Source organism: Sus scrofa, chromosome 8 (assembly GCF_000003025.6).
Source record: "Sus scrofa isolate TJ Tabasco breed Duroc chromosome 8, Sscrofa11.1, whole genome shotgun sequence".
Taxonomy (NCBI): Eukaryota; Metazoa; Chordata; class Mammalia; order Artiodactyla; family Suidae; genus Sus; species Sus scrofa.
Window position 1 is genome coordinate 122,145,894 of NC_010450.4, and position 23,417 is coordinate 122,169,310.

A 23,417-nucleotide genomic window follows, 5' to 3' on the forward strand; every position below is an offset into this window, starting at 1 on the left:
GGATCAGTATCCATTCTTCTGGTTACATGATGGATTGAGAAGGCATTCTCAGTATGAGCCAGAGCCATAACACTAGGTTGGAGGTAATATTTCTGAGGTTTAACTAGGAAATACATTTTTGGTAAAATAACTCTTTCTGTCTTTATTTTCACTTATCTTAGATGTGAGTCCATGGAAGGCAAAACTGAGTAATAAATACCATTGCTCTCAGAATCCATCACTCCTTTCATGATTTAATTTTACTTCTTTTTTTTTTTTTTTTTTTTTGTCTTTTTGTCTTTTTTGTTGTTGTTGTTGTTGTCGTTGCTATTTCTTGGGCCGCTCCCGCGGCATATGGAGGTTCCCAGGCTAGGGGTCCAATCGGAGCTGTAGCCACCGGCCTACGCCAGAGGCACAGCAACGCAGGATCCGAGCCGCGTCTGCAACCTACACCACAGCTCACGGCAACGCCCGATCGTTAACCCACTGAGCAAGGGCAGGGACCGAACCCGCAACCTCATGGTTCCTAGTCGGATTCGTTAACCACTGCGCCACTACGGGAACTCCTCATGATTTAATTTTAAACAGGATCCAGCTTGTCTGCCTGATCCTTTCTCTCCTAGTATGTTTTCTCAAAGGAAGTCCCATGGTGATTATCTATGCAGTTAATTTGCTAAACAGATTCAGACACATCTGGATACTAGCAGTGGACATAACTTAGGCCCTTGCTAAACTCCCCTTGTTACTACACTTTCATTGAACAAATATTGCTTGGATTCTTGTTATGTGTTTGTACTAAACTTAGTAACTGAGAATAACAACTGATCCTTATTTTGGGGAATTTATACCTATCCTAACTGTTTGTGCTTTTCATTTTTTCACACTCCTAATATGGCAGATACACTGTGTATTTTTATTTTTTTAGTAGTTACACTAGAAGTTTAACATGTATATATAGCTTAATGGGATCCAAATTTAATCTTTATTATTCTTCCAAATAAACAAAGTCTCTGTTTTATGAACTCTCCTCATCCCCTTGACATAATGCTTTTGTTATTCAATATTTTACTCTTATCCTTTTCTTTTTCCAGTTTGGATGGTTTGCTTATCTGTCTGTCTGTCTGTCTGTCTATCTTCCTACCTATCCACCTGCCTGTCAATTTTATTGAGGTTTAATCAACATAAAGCAAAATTAGCCCCTTTTAAGGTATGTAGTTCTATGGTGATTATTTGTCAACCGTTTCACCATACTTCTGAGTACCTCAGGCATAACCAGTACTGTCTAATTATGTCTCCCTAATTTTGCTTGAGTTTTTCCCTAATGGTTCTTTTTATTTCTCCAGCCCTGTCCCATTCCCATTTTCCTCCTGTTTTTAAATGTTACTTTCTCTTTGATCTTTCATTATTTCCCTTGTTTCTTTTCTTCTGGTTGTATTTTCATTTTTGCTTGTAGGAATGTGTCTGTATAATTGCATTATAAACTGCTTCAGATATTTCAGCATTTCCATAATTTGTCTCTTCTTTGGTTTTGCTGCCTTCACTGTATTTTTTATTTGAACGTGTCTTGGTTCCTTCTGGCAGTTGATATTTTATACCTTTTTTTTAAAAATTTTTGTCTTATCGATTGTGTTGCAGTTATTCTGGGAGATTTGATATGGTATAAAAATGGAGATAATTGGCTACTCCAAATGGAAAGATGAGCATCGAGGTTTCTTTTTGAGAAAACACGTACCAAAATGATATGTGACCCTTCTGATATCCCAAATATTAATTTTTTATAAAGGTGTTTGAGGTTTTGAAAATAAATTTATTTGTTGAATTTTTGCAAAAAATAAAAGTCAACATTTGACAGTGAACTGAGATGTTATATGCATATTTAAATCAGAGTAATATCTAAACAAAAATAATAGCAATTATATACCAAACATTTGTTTTTATGCTTTTCTATTGTCTGTTTTTAATATGCTTATATTCAGTATAGTTTATTGGAAACATTTAATATGGCATTTTTTTTCAAAATCCTGTTTAAGAATTAGAAAAAAATAGTGTTATAATTATGTTTAGCCTACTTAAGTATAATTCTTAATAATAGTTAACAGTTATAATGTAATTACTGTGGGCTATGTATGGCGCTAAACACTTCACATGTATTATTCACTGTAATTATTACAGCCTTGAGAATTGGTTATTATTATTTCCAATTACAGGTGAAGGATCCTATCTGAAGTTTAGAGAGGTTAGGTGATTTGTGTAAGGTCACACAGCTAGTAGGTAATGATGTTAGAATTCACATCAGGCTGTCTGACTCCAGAGCTTGGGCTATTACTCCTTGTTTACTTAGCTTCTTATTCTTTACTTAATTTTGTAAATTTTAATGAACATAAGCTTCCCATTCATTTTCAAAGATCTTTCTTTATGCCCTTTCCCTGATTATTTTATGATATAGATTTCATTGCATATCATAGCAATGGCTGTTTTCCCCTTATTTTAGTTAATAGTTGAAATACCAAGTGATTTGAAAGTTTAGAGACATTTAATGGTAAATAAAAGACACAGGAAACTCTTTTTGGTGGCTTTTTATATAAACTCATGACATAAATCTCACACTTTATTTTCTTTTTGGAGTCATTACCAGAATAGATATATTATAATGCTAAGAGTTGGAATATGCAGAGCTAACCAACATAAATGCATATACTTGACAAAATTTAGGTTACATTGGCCTAACATACTCAGGTGATCTTATAATTGAATATTTTTAAAACAGGAAATGTTGGTATAAAAATGTTCTCATAGCTTATATGAAGACTTACATATTTGAAATTGAGAATAAAATTCTTTCTGACTTTTCTGAAGGAAAAAGACAACACACTATGAAAATATTAACATCAAGAAAGATCAACAGCCAAATTATTACTCAAATCTCCCACGATTTTATGAAGTAATAATATTGCAAGAGGAAAAAAAGGTAAGTTGAAAGTAGCTATTTTCTCTACTTTCTAGATTTTAAAATCATTGAATCTTGTTATCACAAGGTTAGTTAGATCTACTACGCCTGGTAGGTATTTGTCAGTGAATACAGTGAAAAGAATTGAGAAACTGTATTTAAAATCTCCTTCAAGTGATCATTATCTCTGCTTGAACACTTCTTGTGATAAAGAGCTCAATACTCCAGAGGTTTCTTGTTTCAGTAGTGGGCAACTCTGTTCCTTACAATTTCCTTCTTAAACTGACCTAAATTTACCTGCTTGCTGTCTATTCTCCCCTTTTTCTATGACTTCTTTTCAATCTCCTGTTAAATTTTTTCTAGTAAGGATAAATATTCTAAATATTTCTCACTATTCTTGTTATTTAACTTCACAAACACTTATTTTCCTTTGAAATTATTTAGGGATCTTCAGTTTTTGAATCTTTCTCTTTTTAAAAACAGTATGATATATTGGAGTTCCCGTCGTGGCTCGGTGGTTAAGGAATCTGACTAGGAACCATGAGGTTGCGGGTTCAATCCCTGGCCTTGCTCAGTGGGTTAAGGATCCGGCATTGCCATGAGCTGTGGTGTAGGTTGCAGACCCTGGCTCAGATCCTGCATTGCTGTGGCTGTGGTGTAGGCCAGTGGCTATAGGTCTGATTAGACCCCTAGCCTGGGAACCTCCATATGCTGCGGGAGCGGCCCTAGAAAAGACAAAAAAAGAAAAAATAGTATGATATTGAACTAAGAATACTGTTCTTAGTGTTGTCTGATTAGTATATAGTAAGATTTTTATCCTCATTGTCCTAGGAATTGTGTATTTATTACATAAAACCCTAGGGAGTTCCTGTAGTGGCTCAGTGGTTAATGAATCCGACTAGGAACCATGAGCTTGAGGGTTTGATCCCTGGCCTCGCTCAGTGGGTTAAGGATCTGGTGTTGCCGTGAGCTGTGGTGTAGGTTGCCGATGTGGCTCAGATCCCGCGTTGCTGTGGCTCTCGCGTAGGCTGGAGGCTACAGCTCCGATTTGAACCCTAGCCTGGGAACCTCCATATGCCACGGGAGCAGCCCAAGAAATGGCAAAAAGACAAAAATAAATAAATAAATAAATAAATAAATAAAAAAAACCCTAAATGGCATTAAATATTTTTTGTAGCTACCTTTTAGTTTAATCATTGAAACTTGTAAGCAAACAAAACAAAACAAAACAAAACAAAAAAACCCAAAGCCAAAACCCCCCAAAACATTGGATTTTTCTACTCTGGTATAATGTTATACTTAAAAAACTTGAAGATTATAGGATAAATGTTTCAAAATGGATCCATTTAAAGTAAGTATAAACAATTCAGTTGAAAGATCAACGAATATTTCAGTAAGAATTTTCAATGCACTTGGTTTCCTTGGTCTTTCCCTAAATATCAATCAACAATGAAAAATGTTGCTTATAGAAATGTTAGAAAAAGGCACAATACCAGAGTGCTGTAGTAAACATGTTTCATAGAATAACAATTATAAATCTCAAACAAGTAAAAAGGTGTTAATTTAGAATCATGAGTAATTTTGGTCTGTAATTTTCTTGTAATGTACTTGGTTTTAGTGTTAGGATAATGCTGGCCTCATAGAATGAGTTAGGAAGTATTCTCTCTGCTTATACCCTCTGAAAGAGATTGTAGAGAATTGATATACTTTTTTCATTAGATGTTTGCTTGGATTTGGTAGTGAATCCATCTGGGTCTGTTTTTTTTTTTTTTTTTTTTTGGAAGCTTATTCATTATTGATTTGATTTCTGTGATAGATATAATCCTATTCAGATCATCTATTTCTCCTTGTTTGGCAGATTGAATCTTTTAAGGAACTGGTCCATTTCATCTAGGTTATCAAATTTATGAGCATACGGTTGTTCATACTATTCCTTTATTATTTATGGGATTTGTAGTGATGTCTCCTCCTTCATTTCTGATATTAACAATTTGTGCCCTCTCTCGTTTTTCTTAATTTGCCTGGCTAGAGGTTTATACATTATATCAATCTTTTCTAAGAACCAGCTTTTGGTTTTGTTGATTTTCTCTATTTATTTCTAATTTTCGATTTCATGATTTTTTTTACCTCTAATTCATTTTATTTCTTTCCTTCTGCTTATTTTGGATTTAATTTGCTCTTTTAAATTTTTTTCCAAAGGTGTAAATTTAGATGTTCATATTTTTTTAGTGCTATAAATTTCTCTCTAAGAGCTGCTTTTCCTGTATCTTGCAAATACTGATTAGTTTTCTATCTTTTTTCACTTAGTTCAAGATATTTTAAAATTTCTTTCGAGATTTATTCGTTGACCTATGTGTTATTTAAAAATGTGTTGGTTAATCTCCATGTATTTTGTGATTTTCCAGTTATCTTTCTGTTATTGATTTCTAGTTTAATTCCATAAAGGTCCGAGAGCAGACAATGTATGATTTCTAGTCTGGTTAAATCTGTGAGGGTGTATTTATGGCTAAGAATGTGGTCTGTCTTGAGAAATGGTCTACATGAGCTGGAGAAGAATGTGCATTCTGCTGTTCTTGGATGAAGTACCCATAGATGTCAAGTTGATTGGTGGCATTCCTGAGATGAAGCTTGTCCTTATGGATTTTATGCCCACTGATCTATTTCTGAGAGAGAGGTGGTGATGTCTCCAACTGGGATATTGGATTTATTTATCTCTACTTGCAGTTCTATCAATTTTTGCCTCGTTTGGCTAATGCTCTGTTGTTAGGTATATGCATATACATTAAGAATTGTTATGTCTTAGAGAACTGACTCCTTTACCTTCTTTGTCCTTGATAACTATCCTTGCTTTAAAGTCTATTCTACATGAGATGGAGAATTAATGTAGCTGCTCTTGCTGTCTTTTGATTAGTGTTGTCATGATATATTTTTCCTATTCATTTACTTTAAATTTATATGTGTTTTTATAATTAAAGTGGAATTCTTATAGGCAGCAAAGCTTACTATGCAAGTATTGTGAGATCTTTGATCCACTCTGACAACCTCTTAATTTGTGCATTTAGACCATTGACATTAATGATTATTGATATAGTTGGATTAATATCTACCATATTTATTACTGTTTTCTATTCGATGCCCTTGTTTTTGGTTCTTATTTTTGTTGTGCCTTTTTTTTTCTGTCTTTGGTGGCTTTAACTGAGCTTTTTATAGGATTCCTTTTCTCTCCTTTCTGAGCATATAGCTACACTTCTTTCTTTTTTAAAAGACTTTTTAAGTGTTTTTCCTAGAGTTTGCAGTATGTATTTACAGCTAATTCTTCCACTTTCAAATAGTACTATACCACTTAATGAGTAAGGTGAATACCCTGTATTAAAAACATAATCCTAATTCTCCTTTTTCATTGCTTATATCATTGTTATCATTCATTTCACTTATAAGTACACAAAAACATATTCACATATATATTTGTGTGTATCTATATATATATATATATATGATATAAACATAAGCATTAGTAATTGAATACATTGCTGCTGTTATTGTTTTGAGCATACTGTTATCTATTAGATCCATTATGGAGTTCCCGTTGTGGCGCAGTGGTTAACGAATCCGACTGGGAACCATGAGGTTGCGGGTTCGGTCCCTGCCCTTGCTCAGTGGGTTAACGATCCGGCGTTGCCGTGAGCTGTGGTGTAGGTTGCAGACACAGCTCGGATCCCGCGTTGCTGTGGCTCTGGCGTAGGCCGGTGGCTACAGCTCCGATTGGACCCCTAGCCTGGGAATCTCCATATGCCGCGAGAGCGGCCCAAGAAATAGCAACAACAACAACAAAAGACAAAAAGACCAAAAAAAAAAAAAAATAGATCCATTAAAAGTAAGAAAAATAAAAATTTTTATTTTACACTTACTTATTCCTGCTTTGATGCTCTCCCTTAATGTAGATATGAATTTTGGACTTATTTTCCTTCTTTTTTTTCCCCTTTTTTTAGGGCCACACTTGTCGAGAGACATGTTTTTATAACATTTTCTTAGCCTCTTTGCTGAAAACTCCATCTTGTCCTCCTTTACTTTATCCTGTCTTCTTGCCTTACTTTATCCCATCTTCCTGCTTAGAAAAAGCCACAGTGCTGGTAAATGACTTAAGCTTAAGAACAAAGACCTAAAGGCATAAATGACTTAAGCTTAAGAACTGTTATGTGCCTAGAGGTCAGAGTAAGAGCTTAACCAGCTAAGTGGCTTTTAAAATAGTAAAAGAACTTATAAAATAGTAAACAAACCCTATATCATCCACCCATAGCTACTCCTCACTTGATCTCATCTAAAGAGCACAATAAAGTATGTGGTTTCTTGAGGAAGGGCTCTTGGTCCCTGAGACCTTGAGTCCCCTGGTTCCCACCTTTACTTAAGATAAATGTCTCTTTGTCTTGTTTTATGTTAACTCTTTTCCTTAAGTTCCACAGCACCCGTTCTTCAGCCCCATCCTGCTGAGCTGGTCTCAGCACATACCTGTGGCATATGGAGGTTCCCAGGCTAGGGAGTTGAATCAGAGCTGCAGCTGCCAGCCTATACCATAACCACACCAACATCACATGAGATCTAAGCTGCGTCTGCGACCTACACCATAGCTCATGGCAACACTGGATCCTTAACCCACTGGGAAAGGCCAGGGGTTGAACCCTTAACCCCATGGTTCCTAGTTGGATTCATTTCTGCTGCGCCATGATGGGAACTCTAATTTCCCTTCTTTTTAAGAAAGTTCTTTTAACATTTCTCATAAGGCAGGTCTACTGGCAACATATTTTATCTATTTTTGTTTGACTAAGTAAGTATTTATCTTTCACTTTTTTTTGGCCACACCCATGGCATGTGGGAGTTCCCAGGCCAGGGACTGAACCAGTGCCACAGCAATGACCTCAGCCACTGCAGTAACAATGCCAAATCCTTAACCCACTGTACCACAAGGGAACTCCTATCTTTCACTTTTTTTTTTTTTTTGTCTTTTTGCCATTTCTTGGGCCGCTCCTGCGGCATATGGAGGTTTCCAGGCTAGGGGTCGAATCAGAGCTATAGCTGCCAGCCTACACCAGAGCCACAGCAACACAGGATCCGAGCTGTGTCTGCAACCTACAGCACAGCTCATGGCAACACCAGATCCTTAACCCACTGAGCAAAGGCAGGGATCGAACCCGCAACCTCATGGTTCCTAGTCAGATTCGTTAACCACTGCACCATGACAGGAACTCCTCTCTTTCACTTTTAAAGGATAATATCACAGGGTACTAAATTCTAAGTTGGCTTTTTACTCTCGACACTTTAAATGTTTTACTCCACTCTTGTTTGTAGTTTCTGTGGAGAATTCAGATGTGATTCTTTGTTCCTTGTTATGTAAGGCATTTTTTCCTCCTCTGGCTTCTGCTAGATTTTTTTTTTCTTTATCTTTTATTTTCTATGTTTTGAAGATGACGTGCCCAGGTATAGGTTTTCTTTTTCTTTTTTTTTTTTTTCCTTTTATTTCTTTTTTCTTTTTTTTAACATTCATCGTTATTTTGGGGGCATTGGTATTCTCTGAGTTTCCTGGATCTGTGTTGGTGTCTGACATTAATTTGGGGAAATTCTTAGACATTATCTCTTCAAATATTTCTTCTGTTCCTCTCCCTCTTTCTTTTCCTTCTGGTATTCTCATTACTCATATATAAAACTTTTGTAGTTCCCAGTCTTTGGATATTCTGTATTTATTTTTTTATTCTTGGTTCTCTTTGCTTTTTAACTTTGAAAGTTTCTGTTGATACATCCTCAAGGCTAGATATGCTTTCCTCAGCTATATCTACTAATAAACCTACAAATACACTTTTGGTATTTCTGTTATTGTATTTTTGATCTCTGTTCCAACATTTTATATTTTTTTAAGCTATTAGAGCCCTTAGCATATTAATCATACATGTTTTAAATTCCTGGTCTGATTTATTGTACCGTTTCTGCTGTGCCTAATTCCTATTTCTGTTGGTTACTGTCTTTTCTAATGGTTTGTTTTGTTTGTTTTTGCTTTCTAATATTTACTGTAATTTACTACAGTCTTTGACAGCATTTACCTCAGGTGTCAGAGTTTCATGGAGTGTATATTGCTGCATTGCTGCACCTTTCTGAAGCTGAAACCTCTGCTATGGTTCCCCTCTCGGAGCCACCACACAACACCTACCTGGTGCCCTCACAACCATCCATAAAATTTTCCCCACTGAAGGCAGTTCATAAAGTCTGGAAGAAGTGACTAATCCCTCAAAGGTACAGATATTAAGAAGGCTACAAGAAGCCAAAAAGTCAAGGAAACATGACACCACCAAAGGAAAACAATAATTTTTCAGTAACTGGCCCCAAAGAAGTGGAGATCTGTTAATTGCCTGTCACTGAATTCAAAACTGATGTTTTAAAGAAACTCAGTGAGTTACAAGAGAACAAAGATTGACAACTCAGCAAATCAGGATAACAATACATGAGTAAAATGAGAACTTTAATAATATGGAAATCATAAAAGAGAACAAAACAAATTCTGGAGCAGAAGAATACAGCAAATGAGATGAAAAATGCCATGGAGAGCTTCAATAGTATACTAAGTCATGTAGAAGACAGAATCTTTGAATCCGAAGAGAGGTTATTTGAAATATCCAGTCAGAAGAGAAAGAAAAGAATGAAAAATAGTGAAGAAAGCATATAGGATTTATGGGACACCATTAGAGAATCAATATATGCATTTTGGGAGTCTCAGAAGGACTGGAGAGAGAAGGAAAGGAGTAGAAAGATATAATGGCTGATAACTTCTCAAATCATTGGTGAATGAAGCTCAAAGTCCTGAAACGAGTATTACATGGAGACACATTATAATAGAATTATGAAAAGTCTGTGACAAAGAGAGAATTTTGAATGCAGGAAGGAAAATGCAACTCATCATATATAAGGAATCCCACCCTGCCACACCTTCCTTCATAAGAATATAAGTAGATTTCTCTGCAAAAACCTTGAGGCCTATAGAGGGTGGGAAGACATAAAAAAAGTAATGAAAGAAAAAAACCTGCCAAATAAGAATACTAGAGCTGAAAATATTACTCTTTAAAAATGGAGAGATTAAGTTCTTTCCAAGCAAATCAAAACTGAGGCACTTTATTACTGCTAGACCTGCCTTATAATATATGTTTAAGGGATTTTTTTCAAGTTATAGTGAAACATGCTAAACAGGAATAGGAAAACTTACAGGTAAAGGTAAATATATAGACATATACAGATTAATGTAACACAGTAAAGATGTGCATAAATTATTTTAACCCTAAAAGTCAATAGGTAAATATATTTTTAGTGATATGCAATATGAAAAGCAGCAGCCTCTATAAGAACACATAGTTTGTGTGTATATTGGGTCAAAAAATGTTAGTGTTTTTGTATGTGAAATTAAGTTGTTATCAAATTACAGTGGATGCCTCAGAAATAGAAAGGATTATAAGAGGCTATTATGAACAACTCTATGCCAACAAAATAGACAACTTAAAAAATGAATTAACTCCTAGAAACACATAACTAAATCAGATGTTAAGTTTATATTTTCTTTATATATAGTATAATATAAAACTATTAAATGTTTTGTTCAAAATTATTTTTTTCACAATTTTTTTTTCATGAGGGCATTCCAAAACAAGGAGAAATAAAATATAAAAAATAACTTTTCATTTTTATTCTATAAATATTAAGAAGAATAAGGAATTAAACTGAATGAACTACTTGAAAAATAGAATCTTTGTTGTACATGGCATTTCTTAATATTTTTGTATCATATTAAATATTTGTTTCCAAGATGTAGAAATTTTTTATGGTCAGTCTGTAACAAAGGAGGCAGGAATATACAGTGGAGAAATTACAGTCTCTTCAATAAGTGGTGCTGGGAAAGCTGGGCAACCACCTGTTAAAGAATGAGATAGAACATTTCCTCACACCATGTACAAAAATAAATTTAAAATGGATTGAAGAGCTTAATGTAAGACCTGAAACCATTAGCTTATTTTTGTTTTTCTTTTCATTACTCTGGGTGGCAGATCTGAAAAGATATTATTGTGACTTACGTCAAAGAATGATGTGTTTGTCAAAGAATGTGGGTTTGTCATATTTTTGCCTTTATTATGTTGAGGTAGGTTCCCTCCATGCCTACTTTCTGGAAGGGTTTTTTATCATAAATATGTATTGGATTTTTTCAAAGCCTTTTCTGCATCTTTTGAGATGATCACATAGTTTTATTCTTCAATTTGTTAAAGCAGTATATCATACTGATTGATTTGCAGATATTGAAGAATCCTTGCACCCCTGGAATAAATCTCACTTGAATAAATCTCAATAAATCTCACTTGAATAAATCTCAATATATTAAAAGGATTATGATGTATCATGTATGTATTATCATGTATGATCCTTTTAATATATTGTTTGACTCTGTTTGCTAGTATTTTGCTGAGGATTTTTTTCCTTCTGTGTTCATAAGAGATACTAGCCTATAATTTTCTTTCTTTTTTCTGATATCTTTCGTTTTGGTATCAGGGTGATGCTGATCTCATGGAAGGAGCTCAGAAGCATTCCTTCCTCTGAAATTTTTTGGAACAGTTTGAGAGGTACAGGAGTTAATTCTTCTCTGAATGTTTGGTAGAATTTACCTGTGAAGCCATCTGGTCCTCAACTTTAGTTTGTCGAGAGTTTTAAAATGATTGATTCTCAGTGTTCCTATTGTGGCTCAGTGGAAACAAACCCAATTAGTATCCGTGAGGATATGAGGTCAATCCCTGGCCTCACTCAGTGGTTTAAGGATTTGGTGTTGCCACGAGCTGTGGTGTAGTTTGCAGATGTGGCTTGAATCTGCCATTGCTGTGGCTGCTGTGTAGACCAGGAGCTATAGCTCCAATTTAACCCCTAGTCTGGGAACTTCCATAGGACATGCCGGTGCCCTTAAAAAAAATTATTGATTCTTTTCATTACTGGGAATTGGTCTATTCATATTTTCTTTTCTTCCCTTAAACTGTAGTTGATTTATAGTGTTTATTCAATTTCTGTTGTACAACAAAGTAACCCAGTCATACACAGTGCCCTGTGCTGTACAGTATGACCCCATAGCCTATCCATTCCAAATGTAACAGTTTTGCATCCACCAACCCCAAATTCCCCATCTATCCCCCTCTCTTTCTCCCCTTTGGCAATCACAAGTCTATTCTCCATGTCTGTGAGTCTGTTTCAATTCTGTAGATAGATTCATTTGCACCATATTTCAGACTCCACATGTAAGTGATATATATGGTATTTGTCTTTCTCTTTCTGCCTGGCTTCACTAATATTAGAATCTCTAGTTCTATCCATGTTGCTGCAAAAAGTATTATTTTGTCCTGTTTATGCCTGAGTAATATTCCATCATATATATGACCATATCTTCTTAATCCATTCATTTGTCCATGGACATTTAGGTTATTTCCATGTCTTGGTTATTGTGAATAGTACTGCAATGAATTTAGAAGTGCATGTAACTTTTGAATGAATATTTTGTCCAGATATATGCCCAAGAGTGGGATTGCTGGATCATAAGTAGTTCTATATTTAGTTTTCTGAGGTACCTTCATACTGTTTTCCATAGTGGTTGTACCAACTTACATCCCCACCAACAGTGCAGGAGGGTTCCCTTTTCTCCACACCCTCTCCAGCATTTGTTATTTGTTGACTCATTAATGATGCATATTTTCTATTTCTTTATGGTTCACTCTTAGAAGATTGTACCTTTCTAAGAATTTGTCCATTACTTCTTGGTTCATCCTTTTTTGTGTATATAGTTGTTCATAATATTTTTTATGATCCTTTGTATTCGTTTGGTATTAGTTGTAATTTCTCCCTTTTCATTTTTGATTTTATTGATTTGGACTCTCTCCTTTTTCTTCTTGATGAGTCTAGCTAAAAGTTTATCAATTTTTTTTCAAAGAGCCAGCTTTTAGTTTCATTTAGCTTTTATGTGGTTAAAAGCCTATTTCATTTATTTCTGCTGGTTCTGCTGATCTTTATGATTTCTTTGCTTCTACTAATTTTGGGTTTTCTTTTTTTTTTTTTTCATTCTCTAGTTGCTCTAAGTATGAGATTATGTTGTTTATTTGAGATTTTTCTTGTTAGCTTGTATTGTTATAAACTTCTTTGTTGGACCTCTTTTGCTGCTTCCCATAGGTGTTTTTTTTGGGGGGGGGCATACTCACAGCTGCCAGCCTATGCCACAGCCACAGCAACATCAGATCTGGGCTGTGTTTGCAACCTACACCACAGCTCATGGCAATGCCAGAGCCTTAACCCAATGAGCAAGGCCAGGGATTGAACGTGCAATCCCATGGATGCTATTCGGATTCATTTCTGCTATGCCACCGTGGGAACTCCCCCATAGGTTTTTGATTGTCATGTTTTCATGTTCATTTGTCTCTAGGTATTTTTTGATTTCCTCAGTGATCTATTGGTTGTTTAGCAGCATATTATTTAGCCTCCATGTGTTCGTGTTTTTTGCTTTTTTTTTTCTGTAATTTGTAATCTCATAGCTTTGTGATAGGAAAAGACGCTTGATGTGATTTCAGTTTTCTTAAATTTATAGAGTTTTATTTTTGTGGCTTAGTATGTGATCTATCTTCAGAACCATTCATGTTTACTGGAAAAGAGGGTATATTCTGCTGCTTTTAGGTGGAATGCTCTCTTTCTATAACTTAAGTACATGTGGTCTAATGTGTTATTTAAGGCTTGCATTTCTTTGATTTTCTGTCTGGATGATATGTTCATTGATGTAAGGGGAGAGTGTTAAAACACTCTACTGTTATTGTGTTACTGTCATTTTCTCTTTTCATATTTGTTAATATTTGCCTTATATATTGAGGTGCTCCTATGTTGGGTGCATATGTATTTGCAATTGTTATGTCTTTTTGAATGTATCACTTGATCATTTTATAATCTCCTTCTTTGTCTCTTGTAACAGTCTTTATTTTAAAGTCTATTTTGTTTGGAGCTGTTCCAGAGCCAGGTGCAGCCTCTCTGCACAAGGCCTGCTGCCATCTTGGAATGAATGTGGTGGCCATGGCTTCTGCACTGTGGGTGGGGCTTTCCTGCTCCAGGAACTCAGTCTCAAGGGCTGGGTGTGTGAGTTTTCCACTGGGTGCTCATGAGCCAGTGAGACTAGACTCAGCACAGAGGACAAGAAAAAAATAGGAGAGGAAGAACAATTTTTTGGTTACTATACTATTTCAGAGCCAACAGCAGCATCCTGCAAAAGACCATCCCAACTTTGTAACATGTGGACAGAACTAAGAAGGAACATAGCAAATTGAACATAATTAACAGAGACAAGATTGCAGAGTAGAAGGACTCAAGATCACCTCCTATCACAAAAACACCAATATTACAGCTAACTATTGAACAACCATTAACAAAATAGACTAGAAGCTACCAAAAAATATATCCTATATCCAAAGACAAAAAAGAAGTCACATTAAGGTGGCAGGAGGGTTGCTTTCATGATATAAGCAATCCCATAACTGCAGGGTAGGTGACCCACAGACTGGTAACTATATTGCAGAGGTTCTCCCACAGGAATGAGAGTTTGGGGCCCCATGTCAAGTTCCCATGCTTGGGGGCCTAGCATTGGGAGGAGGTGCCCCTGGAGCATTTGGCATTGAAGGCCAGTGAGGCTTGAGCTCAGGAGCTCCATGGGACTGGGGGAAACAGAGACTTCACTCTAGGATGTACAGAGGGTTTTATGTGCACAGGGTTACAGGGCAAAGCAGGGACTTTATAATAATCTGGATCAAGCCTACCAGGAGGTCTTGGAGGGTCTCCTGGGAGAGTGGGGGTGGCCATGGCTCACTGTGGGGGCAGGACTTTGGAGGTGGAGGTCACTGGAATAATCATCAGTGTGACCTCCCCTGGAGGCTGCCATTTTGGACAAATCTGGCCCCACCCATCAGGGCTGAGAAGCCCCAGGCAAGACAACAAACAGGGTGGGAACACAGCTCCACACATCAGCAAATAGGATGCCTCTAATAACACCCAGAGACAAAGCCCTACTCACCAGAGGGATAAGAATCAGCTCCACCTACCAGTGGGCAGGCACCAGTCCCTCCCATCAGGAAGCCTGTAACAAGCCCCTGTATCAACTTCACCCACAAGGTGGTAGACACCAGAAGAAAGAAAGGCTACAACCCTGTAGCCTGCAGAAAGAAGACCACACAAAAAGCTATACAAAGTGAAAAGTCAGAGAAACATGAGTCAGGTGAAGGAACAAGAAAAAATGCCAGAAGAGCAGCTAAGTGAAGTGGAGATAGGAAACCTGTCTGAAAAAGACTTTAGAGTAATGCTCGTAAAGATGATCCAAGATCTTGGAAAAAAAAAAATAGAGGCAAAGATTGATGAATTAGAAGAAACGTTTAAAAAAGGAATAGAAGATTTAACAATTCAATAAGCAGAGATGATGAACACAATAGCTGAAATAAAAAATTCGCTAGAAGGAAACAATAGCATAATATAGGAGGCAGAAGAACAAAAAAGCGAGGTGGAGGACAGACTGGTGGAAATCACTGATGTGGAACACAATAAAGAAAAATGAATGAAAAGAACCAAGGACAGTCTAAGAGAGCTCTGGGACAACTTTAAGCACACCAACATTCACATTATAAGGGTGCCAGCAGGAGAAGAGAGACATAAAGGGCCAGAGAAAATATTTGAAGAGATAATAGCTGAAAACTTCCCCAACATGGGAAAGGAATCACTCACTCAAATCCAGGGAGCACAATGAATACCATATAGAATAAACCTAAGGAGGAACACACCAAGACACATATTAATCAAACTGACTGATATTAAAGACAAAGAGCAAATATTGAAAGCAGCTAGGGAAAAGCAACAAATAACATAAGAAAACCCTGATAAGGTTATCAGTTGATTTTTCAGCAGAAACTCTGCAGCCCCAAAGGGAGTAGCATGATGTACTTAAAGTGATGAAAGGAAAAAACCTGCAACCAAGGATACCCAGCAAGGCTTTCATTCAGATTTGAAGGAGAAATCAAAACCTTTACAGACATGCAAAAGTGAAGAGAATTCAGTGCCACCAAACCAGCATTACCACAAATACTAAAGGAACTTCTCTAGGTGGAAAGGAAAGGCCACAACTAGAAAGAAGAAAATTACAAATGAAGAGGCTCACCAGTAAAGGCAAACACTAGTAAAGATAGGAAATCATCCACACACAAATATGCTACCAGAACCAGCAATTGTGAGAAGAGGAGGGTAGAAATGCAGAATCCTGGAACTGCATTTGTAATTGAGACCAGCAACTTCAAGCAATCTTGTGTGTATATATATAGACTCCTATATCAAAACCTCATGGTTACCACAAACCAAAATTCTGCAATAGATACACACACAAATAAGAAAAAGAAATTCCAACATAACACTAAATATAGTTATCAAACCACAAGAGAGGAGAACAAAGGGGAAGAAAAAAGGCCAAGAGAAAATCAACAAAAATAAATCCAAAACAGTTAACAAAAAGGCAGTAAGAACATACATATCAATAATTACCTTAAATATAAATTGACTAAATGCTCCAATCAAAAGACATAGACGGGCTGAATGAATACAAAATAAGACCCATATATATGCTGTATAAAGAAGATGTGATATATATATGTGTGTGTGTGTGTACACGCACACACTCAATGAACTATTACTCAGCCATAAAAAAGAATAAAATAATGCCATTCACAGCAACATGAATAGGACCTAGAGATTATTATACTAAGTGAAGTTAGATAGTGAAAAGCAAACATTATATGATATCACTTATATGTAGAGTCTTAAAAAAAGATAGAAATGAACTTATTGCCGAACAGAAACAGACTCACAGACTTTGTAAACAAACTTATGGTCATCAAAGGAGACAGGTGAGGGTAGGGGAGGGAGGGGTGAACTGGGGATTTGAGATTGGCATATGCACACTGTGGTATATAGAATGACTGGCCACTGGGGACCTGCTGTACAGCATAGGGAATTCTACCCAATCAATACTCTGTGATAGTCTAAATGGGAAAAGAATCTGAAAAAGAATGGATAGGTGTATATGTGTAACTGAATCACTTTATTGTACAGCAGAAATTATCACAACTTGTAAATCAACTATACTTCAATAAAATTTTTTAAAATGGGAAAAAAAATAAAGTCTATTTTGTTTGGTATATGTATTGCTACTCTGGCTTTCTTTTGATTTCTCTTTCCATGGAACTTTTTACATCCCCTCATTTTCAGTTTGTACTTGTCCCTAGATCTGAAGTGAATCTCTTACAGGCAGCAAATATATGGGCCCTGTTTTTTTTTTTTAATCCATTCATTTACTCTGTGTCTTTTGGTTGAAGCATTTAGTCCACTTATACATAAGGTAATTCTAAATATGTGGTTCTTATTACAATTTTGTTTATTATTTTGGATTTGTTTTTGTAGGTCTTTTTTTTCCCTCTTCTTTTGTTTTCTTCTACTGTCATTTGATGACTGTCTTTAATGTTGTTTGGATTCCCTTTTGGGTGTGTATGTGTGTTTGTGTGTGTGTCTATCTATTATAGATTTTTGGTTTGCAGTTTGAAGTTTTTGTGAAGCAGTCTATATGTATAGACACTATTATTTTAAGTTACTGATCTCTTAATTTCAAATGCCTCATTTGTTCTGCTATTGATTCCTTCTAGTGTATTTTTTCACCTTGGTTATAGTATTTTTCCTCTTTGTTTGTTCGTTATATTTTCTCTTATTTTAAAACTTCTACCTCGTTGCTCTGTGCATCTATTCTTCTCCCAAGTTCTTTGATCATCTTTATGGTATGATGATTAGTCTCTACTCTTTCTTGAAAGTTGGCTATCTCCCATTCACTAAGTTTTTCTTCTGGGAGTTTATCTTGTTCCTTTGTGTGGAGCATATTCCTCTACCACCTCATTTTGTCTAAGTTGCTATTTGTATTATTTATACAGTAGCTTAGTTAAATTTTTCAGCCTAATAGGAGTGGCCTTATGTAAGAGATGTTCTGTGTGTCCCAGCAGTGTTCTTTCCTCTCATTACCCAAGTTACATGCTGTGTTTCCCCCTAAGAGGACTATGTAGGTCCTTCTGTTGTGGTGGTCTGAATATGTGGGTGGTTTGGTAGGCTTGTTTGGCACCTGGTTCAGTTGGTTGCCAGACTCTCCCTGTCTTGTGCAGATGCTGCTGGCTCTCGTTTAGCAGGGCTTGGTCACTAGACAGTTAGTTAGCTTTAGAATCCTTGGGCGCCCTGGGCTAATACTGGCTCAGTGGTGAGTGGAGTTAGGGTCCTTAAGACTCTGGAACTGTTGCCTTCTTACTGGTAGGTGAAGCCAGTTCTTTGAATTAGTGCCAGACTACTAGTAGGCAGATCCAGTTCCTGGAGTATGGCTGCAGGGGTCAGGGATCCCATATCTTATTTCAGATTGCCAGGGAGCAGGTTGGGGGGTGAAGTTCCTCTCACAGTTGGATACAGGATCTGAAGTGTCCCACAGCTTGCATTAGTCTGCTAGTGAATAGGGCCAGGGTCCATTTGGTCCCAGGGCAGGATCTGGCTGGCTATGATGGGCTGCATCTTCAGGATGTGAGATTGTACTTCTCTTTGTTTTAGTATTTATCCCCTGGTGGGTGAGACTGATCTAGAGGCTAGAGTAGGCTTCCTGGAGGGAGGGTCTTGTGCCTGCTCACTGGTGGGTAGAGCTAGGTTTTGACCCTCTGGTGGGCAGGACTATGTCACAGGGTATATCTAAAGGTGATTGTGGACTCACTAAGTATTTAGGCAGATTCTCTGGTGATTGGTGGGACTGTATTCCCACCCAGTTAGTTATTTGTGCTGAGCACTGGTGCCTGCAAGCTGGCTTGGATCCTGTATTGCTGTGGCTGTGGTGTAGGCCAGCAGCTACTTCTCCGATTAGACCCCTAGCCCCTAGCCTGGGAACCTCCATATGCCATGGGTGTGGCCCTAAAAGCAAAAAAAAAAAAAAAAAAGAAAAAAAAAAGCTTAAACAAATAGGCGCTCTAATGCCTTTGGATGTAAGTATTTTCTCATGGTATAATTAAATATAATATATAATAATATACATATGAATTTTATTTTATTTATCATATCCTATACATCTATTTAATTCTGTTGTATAAACAATATTATTTCAATATGTATTTTGAATATATCATGGCATTTTACTCAACTGTGAACTTCTGATATAAATACAGAAGATAGTAACTTTTATTCAACTTGCATATTTTCCACAACAATATGTCTTGCCTTTGCCAATGAAAATTCTTTTTTAGTATCTTCCTTAACATTAATGAAATCTTTAATATACGAAAATATTTAACAGTTGTTTCTACTGAAGTTCTTTGATTTGGTTATAAAAACTCACGAAGTTACTATATTAACTTCTGCTCAGTTACAAAAACTAAGTAGAATTACACTAGGTGGCGCCAATACTTTGGGTCTTTATTGACAGAAAAATCTTACTTATTCATTCATTTCCCATAGTCATTAAAACAAATAGTTAAAAATTATGTGGTATGAAAATTTGCCTTATAAAAATTCATTTGAGCAAAGCTAAATTGGAAGTTTTAGTTCTTTGGAAGTTCTGCCAAATTGAAATAACTTAGAACTTCTGAGAGACTGGGTTGAAGACAAAAAAGTAGCAGTGGATTGAAGAATGGATAGATTTTGAAGAAGAGGATCCTGTGACTGCAGACTGCTCTCTCAGGGAGCTTGCCTAAAATAAAAGGCAGAGAGAAGCTTTTTCTGAGTTTTTTTTTCCCCTAAAGGAGAGACACTATAATTCTCTGCATGTGTTATTTACCTTTTCCTAATTTAGGATTATCGCCAAGATCGCTAGGCTAGTGATTTTTAATAACCTGACAATATTTAGGTTATTCATATTTTAATTCAAGAGGCATTTATTGAAGTGATTATTGGGTGTATAGTATTGTGTTTACACCAGTTACCTTAGGACTTCAGACATTAAAAAAAGCCTGGTTTTTATTTGCCTTCTAATTGGAGGAAAAAATCACACAGGGGAAACAATTAGAGAAAATACATTTGCTGAATCAATCAGTGAATGAATGAATGAGTGACATAAATCTATGAAGGTTAAAAATAGAGTGCACATGAAATACAGGAAAAGAGAAATGCTGAGATGGGCCTTATTAATACTTCTTATCATAACACACAAATCTGTTATAATCTGACCTTTAACCGCTTCTCCAACTGCGCGTATCACAGTTATTCTATATGCATCCTGAACTTCAGTCATATTGAACTGCTTTCAGATTCCCGAATTTACCATTTTTCACCCTCATCCCTTACCTCTCTCCCTCTGCATTAATTAGCATTTCTTCTGAAACGCTCCCTTCCTCTTCATATGGCTGACTCCCACTCATTCTCTGAGATTCAACTCCTAGTTATCTATGCATATATCAATCATGGCGTTTATCATACTATATTAGAGTTGTCTGTTTCTGCCAAACCATGCCATTCTTGAGGGATTATGTCTTATTGAATTTAAATCCCTAATACATGGTAGATTAAAAGATTTATTGAATGAAGGAATAAAATTATATTAGGCTAGCTCAGAACAGATTGATGGAGAACAGGGGATGAGGACGTTTTGAGGATATGCAGAAAATGTAACATATGTGTAGTTAGCAGGCTAATTTGACTAATCTATGTGAGATTGTGTTAGCGAGTACTGAGAGAACCCTGACAACAGAAATAATGGAGGACTTTGAATGCATACTGGAAATGTCCAGATTCCACATAAATTGTAATAGTCATCCTTTTTTCCTTTTTTTCTTTGATTGTCTTTTTAGGGCCACATCCACGGCATATGGAGGTGCCCAGGCTAGAGGGCTAATTAGAGCTATAGCCGCCAGGTTAAGCCACAGCCACAGCAATACCAGAGCTGAGCTGCATCTGTGACCTACACCACAGCTCACGGTAATGCCAGATCCTTAACTCACTGAGGGAGGCCAGGGATCAAAACTGCATCCTCATGGATACTAGTCAGATTCATTTCTCTTAAGCAGGAAGATGTGGACAAGTTTTTCAGGTTATTTATTCTGATAGTAGTTTATTTTACACAACTTCCTCTTCAAATCTAATCCATTCCTGAAAACACACTGGATAGTATATATTTGGATGGCAGGAACCTGTGTTCTGTTATTTTAAGTGAAAAAAAAATAATACAACAAGCCCATGCAAAATCCTACATCAGTTTCCCAAAACACTCTTAAAACAGCTTTGTAACGGTATGCACAAGGATTTGAGCAAGGTATTTAAAACACCAGTTACCTAATTAAAAATACAACATTTACTGAACTCATTAGTGTATTTGCATGCAGTAGACAATGATACTATTCTGTATTAGATACTACTTTTTAATTTACAAAAAACGTTGTGTAATGTAAATGAAGTAAAATAGTATATTATAGCTACTCAAAGGATCTAAATTGTCTAAGTTGATTGTAACCTCATCCACCTGGCAGAAGCAAAATCTAGGACCAATAAAGTGCTGAGCCTGGGGAGCATGGAAGGGGTGGAAAGATGATGAGTACAGTAATGCACTGCCCTAGGAAAAAAACGGTAGTGATCACATCAGGTTAACAGCTGAAGTAAGATTGCAGACTGCTCAGTACCCTCTGCCCAGATTGGTGCAAAGCCATTTTTGCTGGCATGCATCTTCAGATTCATTATAACAGGTTTCTACTTAAGTACTGAACTTGGGGTAAGATGTTTGGCATGTCGATATTTAAATATTTGGGTTCAGGAGTTCCTGTCGTGGCTCAGTGGTTAACAAATCTGACTAGGAACCATGAGGTTTCGGGTTCGATCCCTGGCCTTGCTCAGTGGGTTAAGGATCCGGCATTGCCGTGAGCTGTGTTGTAGGTCGCAGATGCGGCTCGGATCCTGTGTTGCTGTGGCTCTGGCCTAGGCTGGCGGCTACAACTCCGATTAAACCTCTAGCCTGGGAACCTCCATAGGCTGCAGGAGCGGCCTAAGAAATGGCAAAGAGACAAAAAAAAAAAAAAAAAAAAAAAAAAAAAAAAAATTGGGTTCAGGTAGTAAGAGTTTGGATAGTGATGTAGACCTATATTTAATTAGGTTCTTTTAAAAATGAGGCAAAATACATTATTTTCATTGTGAACTTAGAGGCTTTTTCATTTGCTAAATCTCATTCTTTTTAATGTATAAAAAAGCAGAGAGTTCTTCCTTGCATTGTGTATTTTTAAAAAATGCCTTTTCTGACTCTTCTTGGGTCACAGTCACAAACACTGAAAAATGATGGCATGAACTTTATGGAAGTCTGACTTGGATTTCAGTTCTTTAATATTTAATAGTGGACCTTGGGGGCAAATTATTCCACTGTTGTAGGGCTCTCCTATAAAATAAGGAATTTCTCATAGTTTGTTGTGAGAATTAACTTAAACAGTGAAGGAGATGTTTTTACTGTAGTACTTATTATAGTGTTAAATACCTAATATTCAAACATTGATTATTGTTTTCTAATACTGAAAACATAACACATTTAAAGTCAAAGTATGTGTAACACTTTTCTTTTGGATTGTTGCCTACTGATATACCTTCATTTAACTTAACAGAGTCAAAGTTATATATTGAGTTCTTTCAGTTTTTAAATTTTTTCTGTGTTCATCTGAGCAATTGTCTACCCTTGTCCCCAGATTGCTTTATCTTTACTGGATCAAAGTATTTATAAAAGAAACATGAGAGGAGTTCCCCTCATGGTGCAGTGGTTAACGAATCCGACTAGGAACCATGAGGTTGTGGGTTCAATCCCTGGCCTTGCTCAGTGGGTTAAGGATCCGGCATTGCTGTGAGCTGTGGTGCAGGTTGCAGATGTGGCTCGGATCCCGCGTTGCTGTGGTTCTGGCGTAGGCCGGTACTTACAGCTCCAATTAAACCCCTAGCCTGGGAACCTCCATATGCCGTGAGAGCAGCCCAAGAAATGGCAAAAAGACAAAAAAAAAAAAAAAAAAAAAAAAAAAAAACATGAGAACTGTGAGAACCATTGATTATGATTCATCATTTTGTGTTGATTTGGTAATTTTTATACTCTTGAAGAAACTAAGTACAGAATTATTTTCTTACACTCCTTTTTTTTAACATAATGAATTAAAGTAATATAAGTGCCTAGAAAAAAGTTAATAGAACTAATAATTGAGTATGAAAGGTCACATAATTTAAGTTCAATATACAAAAATTAATTTCTTATCAGTATACTAGCAATAAAAAAATTAAAAATGGAAATAAAGTCATCATTTAAATTAGTACCCTCAAACATGAAATACTTAGAAATACATTTATCAAAATATGACCAAGACCTATACATTAAAACTATGAAAGGATTTTAAGGAGACATAAAAATAAG

The 23,417-nt window shown here is 36.3% G+C and overlaps 1 protein-coding gene across 1 annotated transcript in view; it reads left to right on the forward strand.

Moving 5' to 3' along the window:
• The window catches only part of STPG2 (sperm tail PG-rich repeat containing 2), a 327,077-nt gene that overhangs the window by 30,848 nt on the left and 272,812 nt on the right, over positions 1–23,417 (forward strand). Inside the window, 1 exon segment of the mRNA XM_021101745.1 lies at positions 2,836–2,947. Coding sequence (XP_020957404.1) covers positions 2,836–2,947 — 112 coding nt within the window.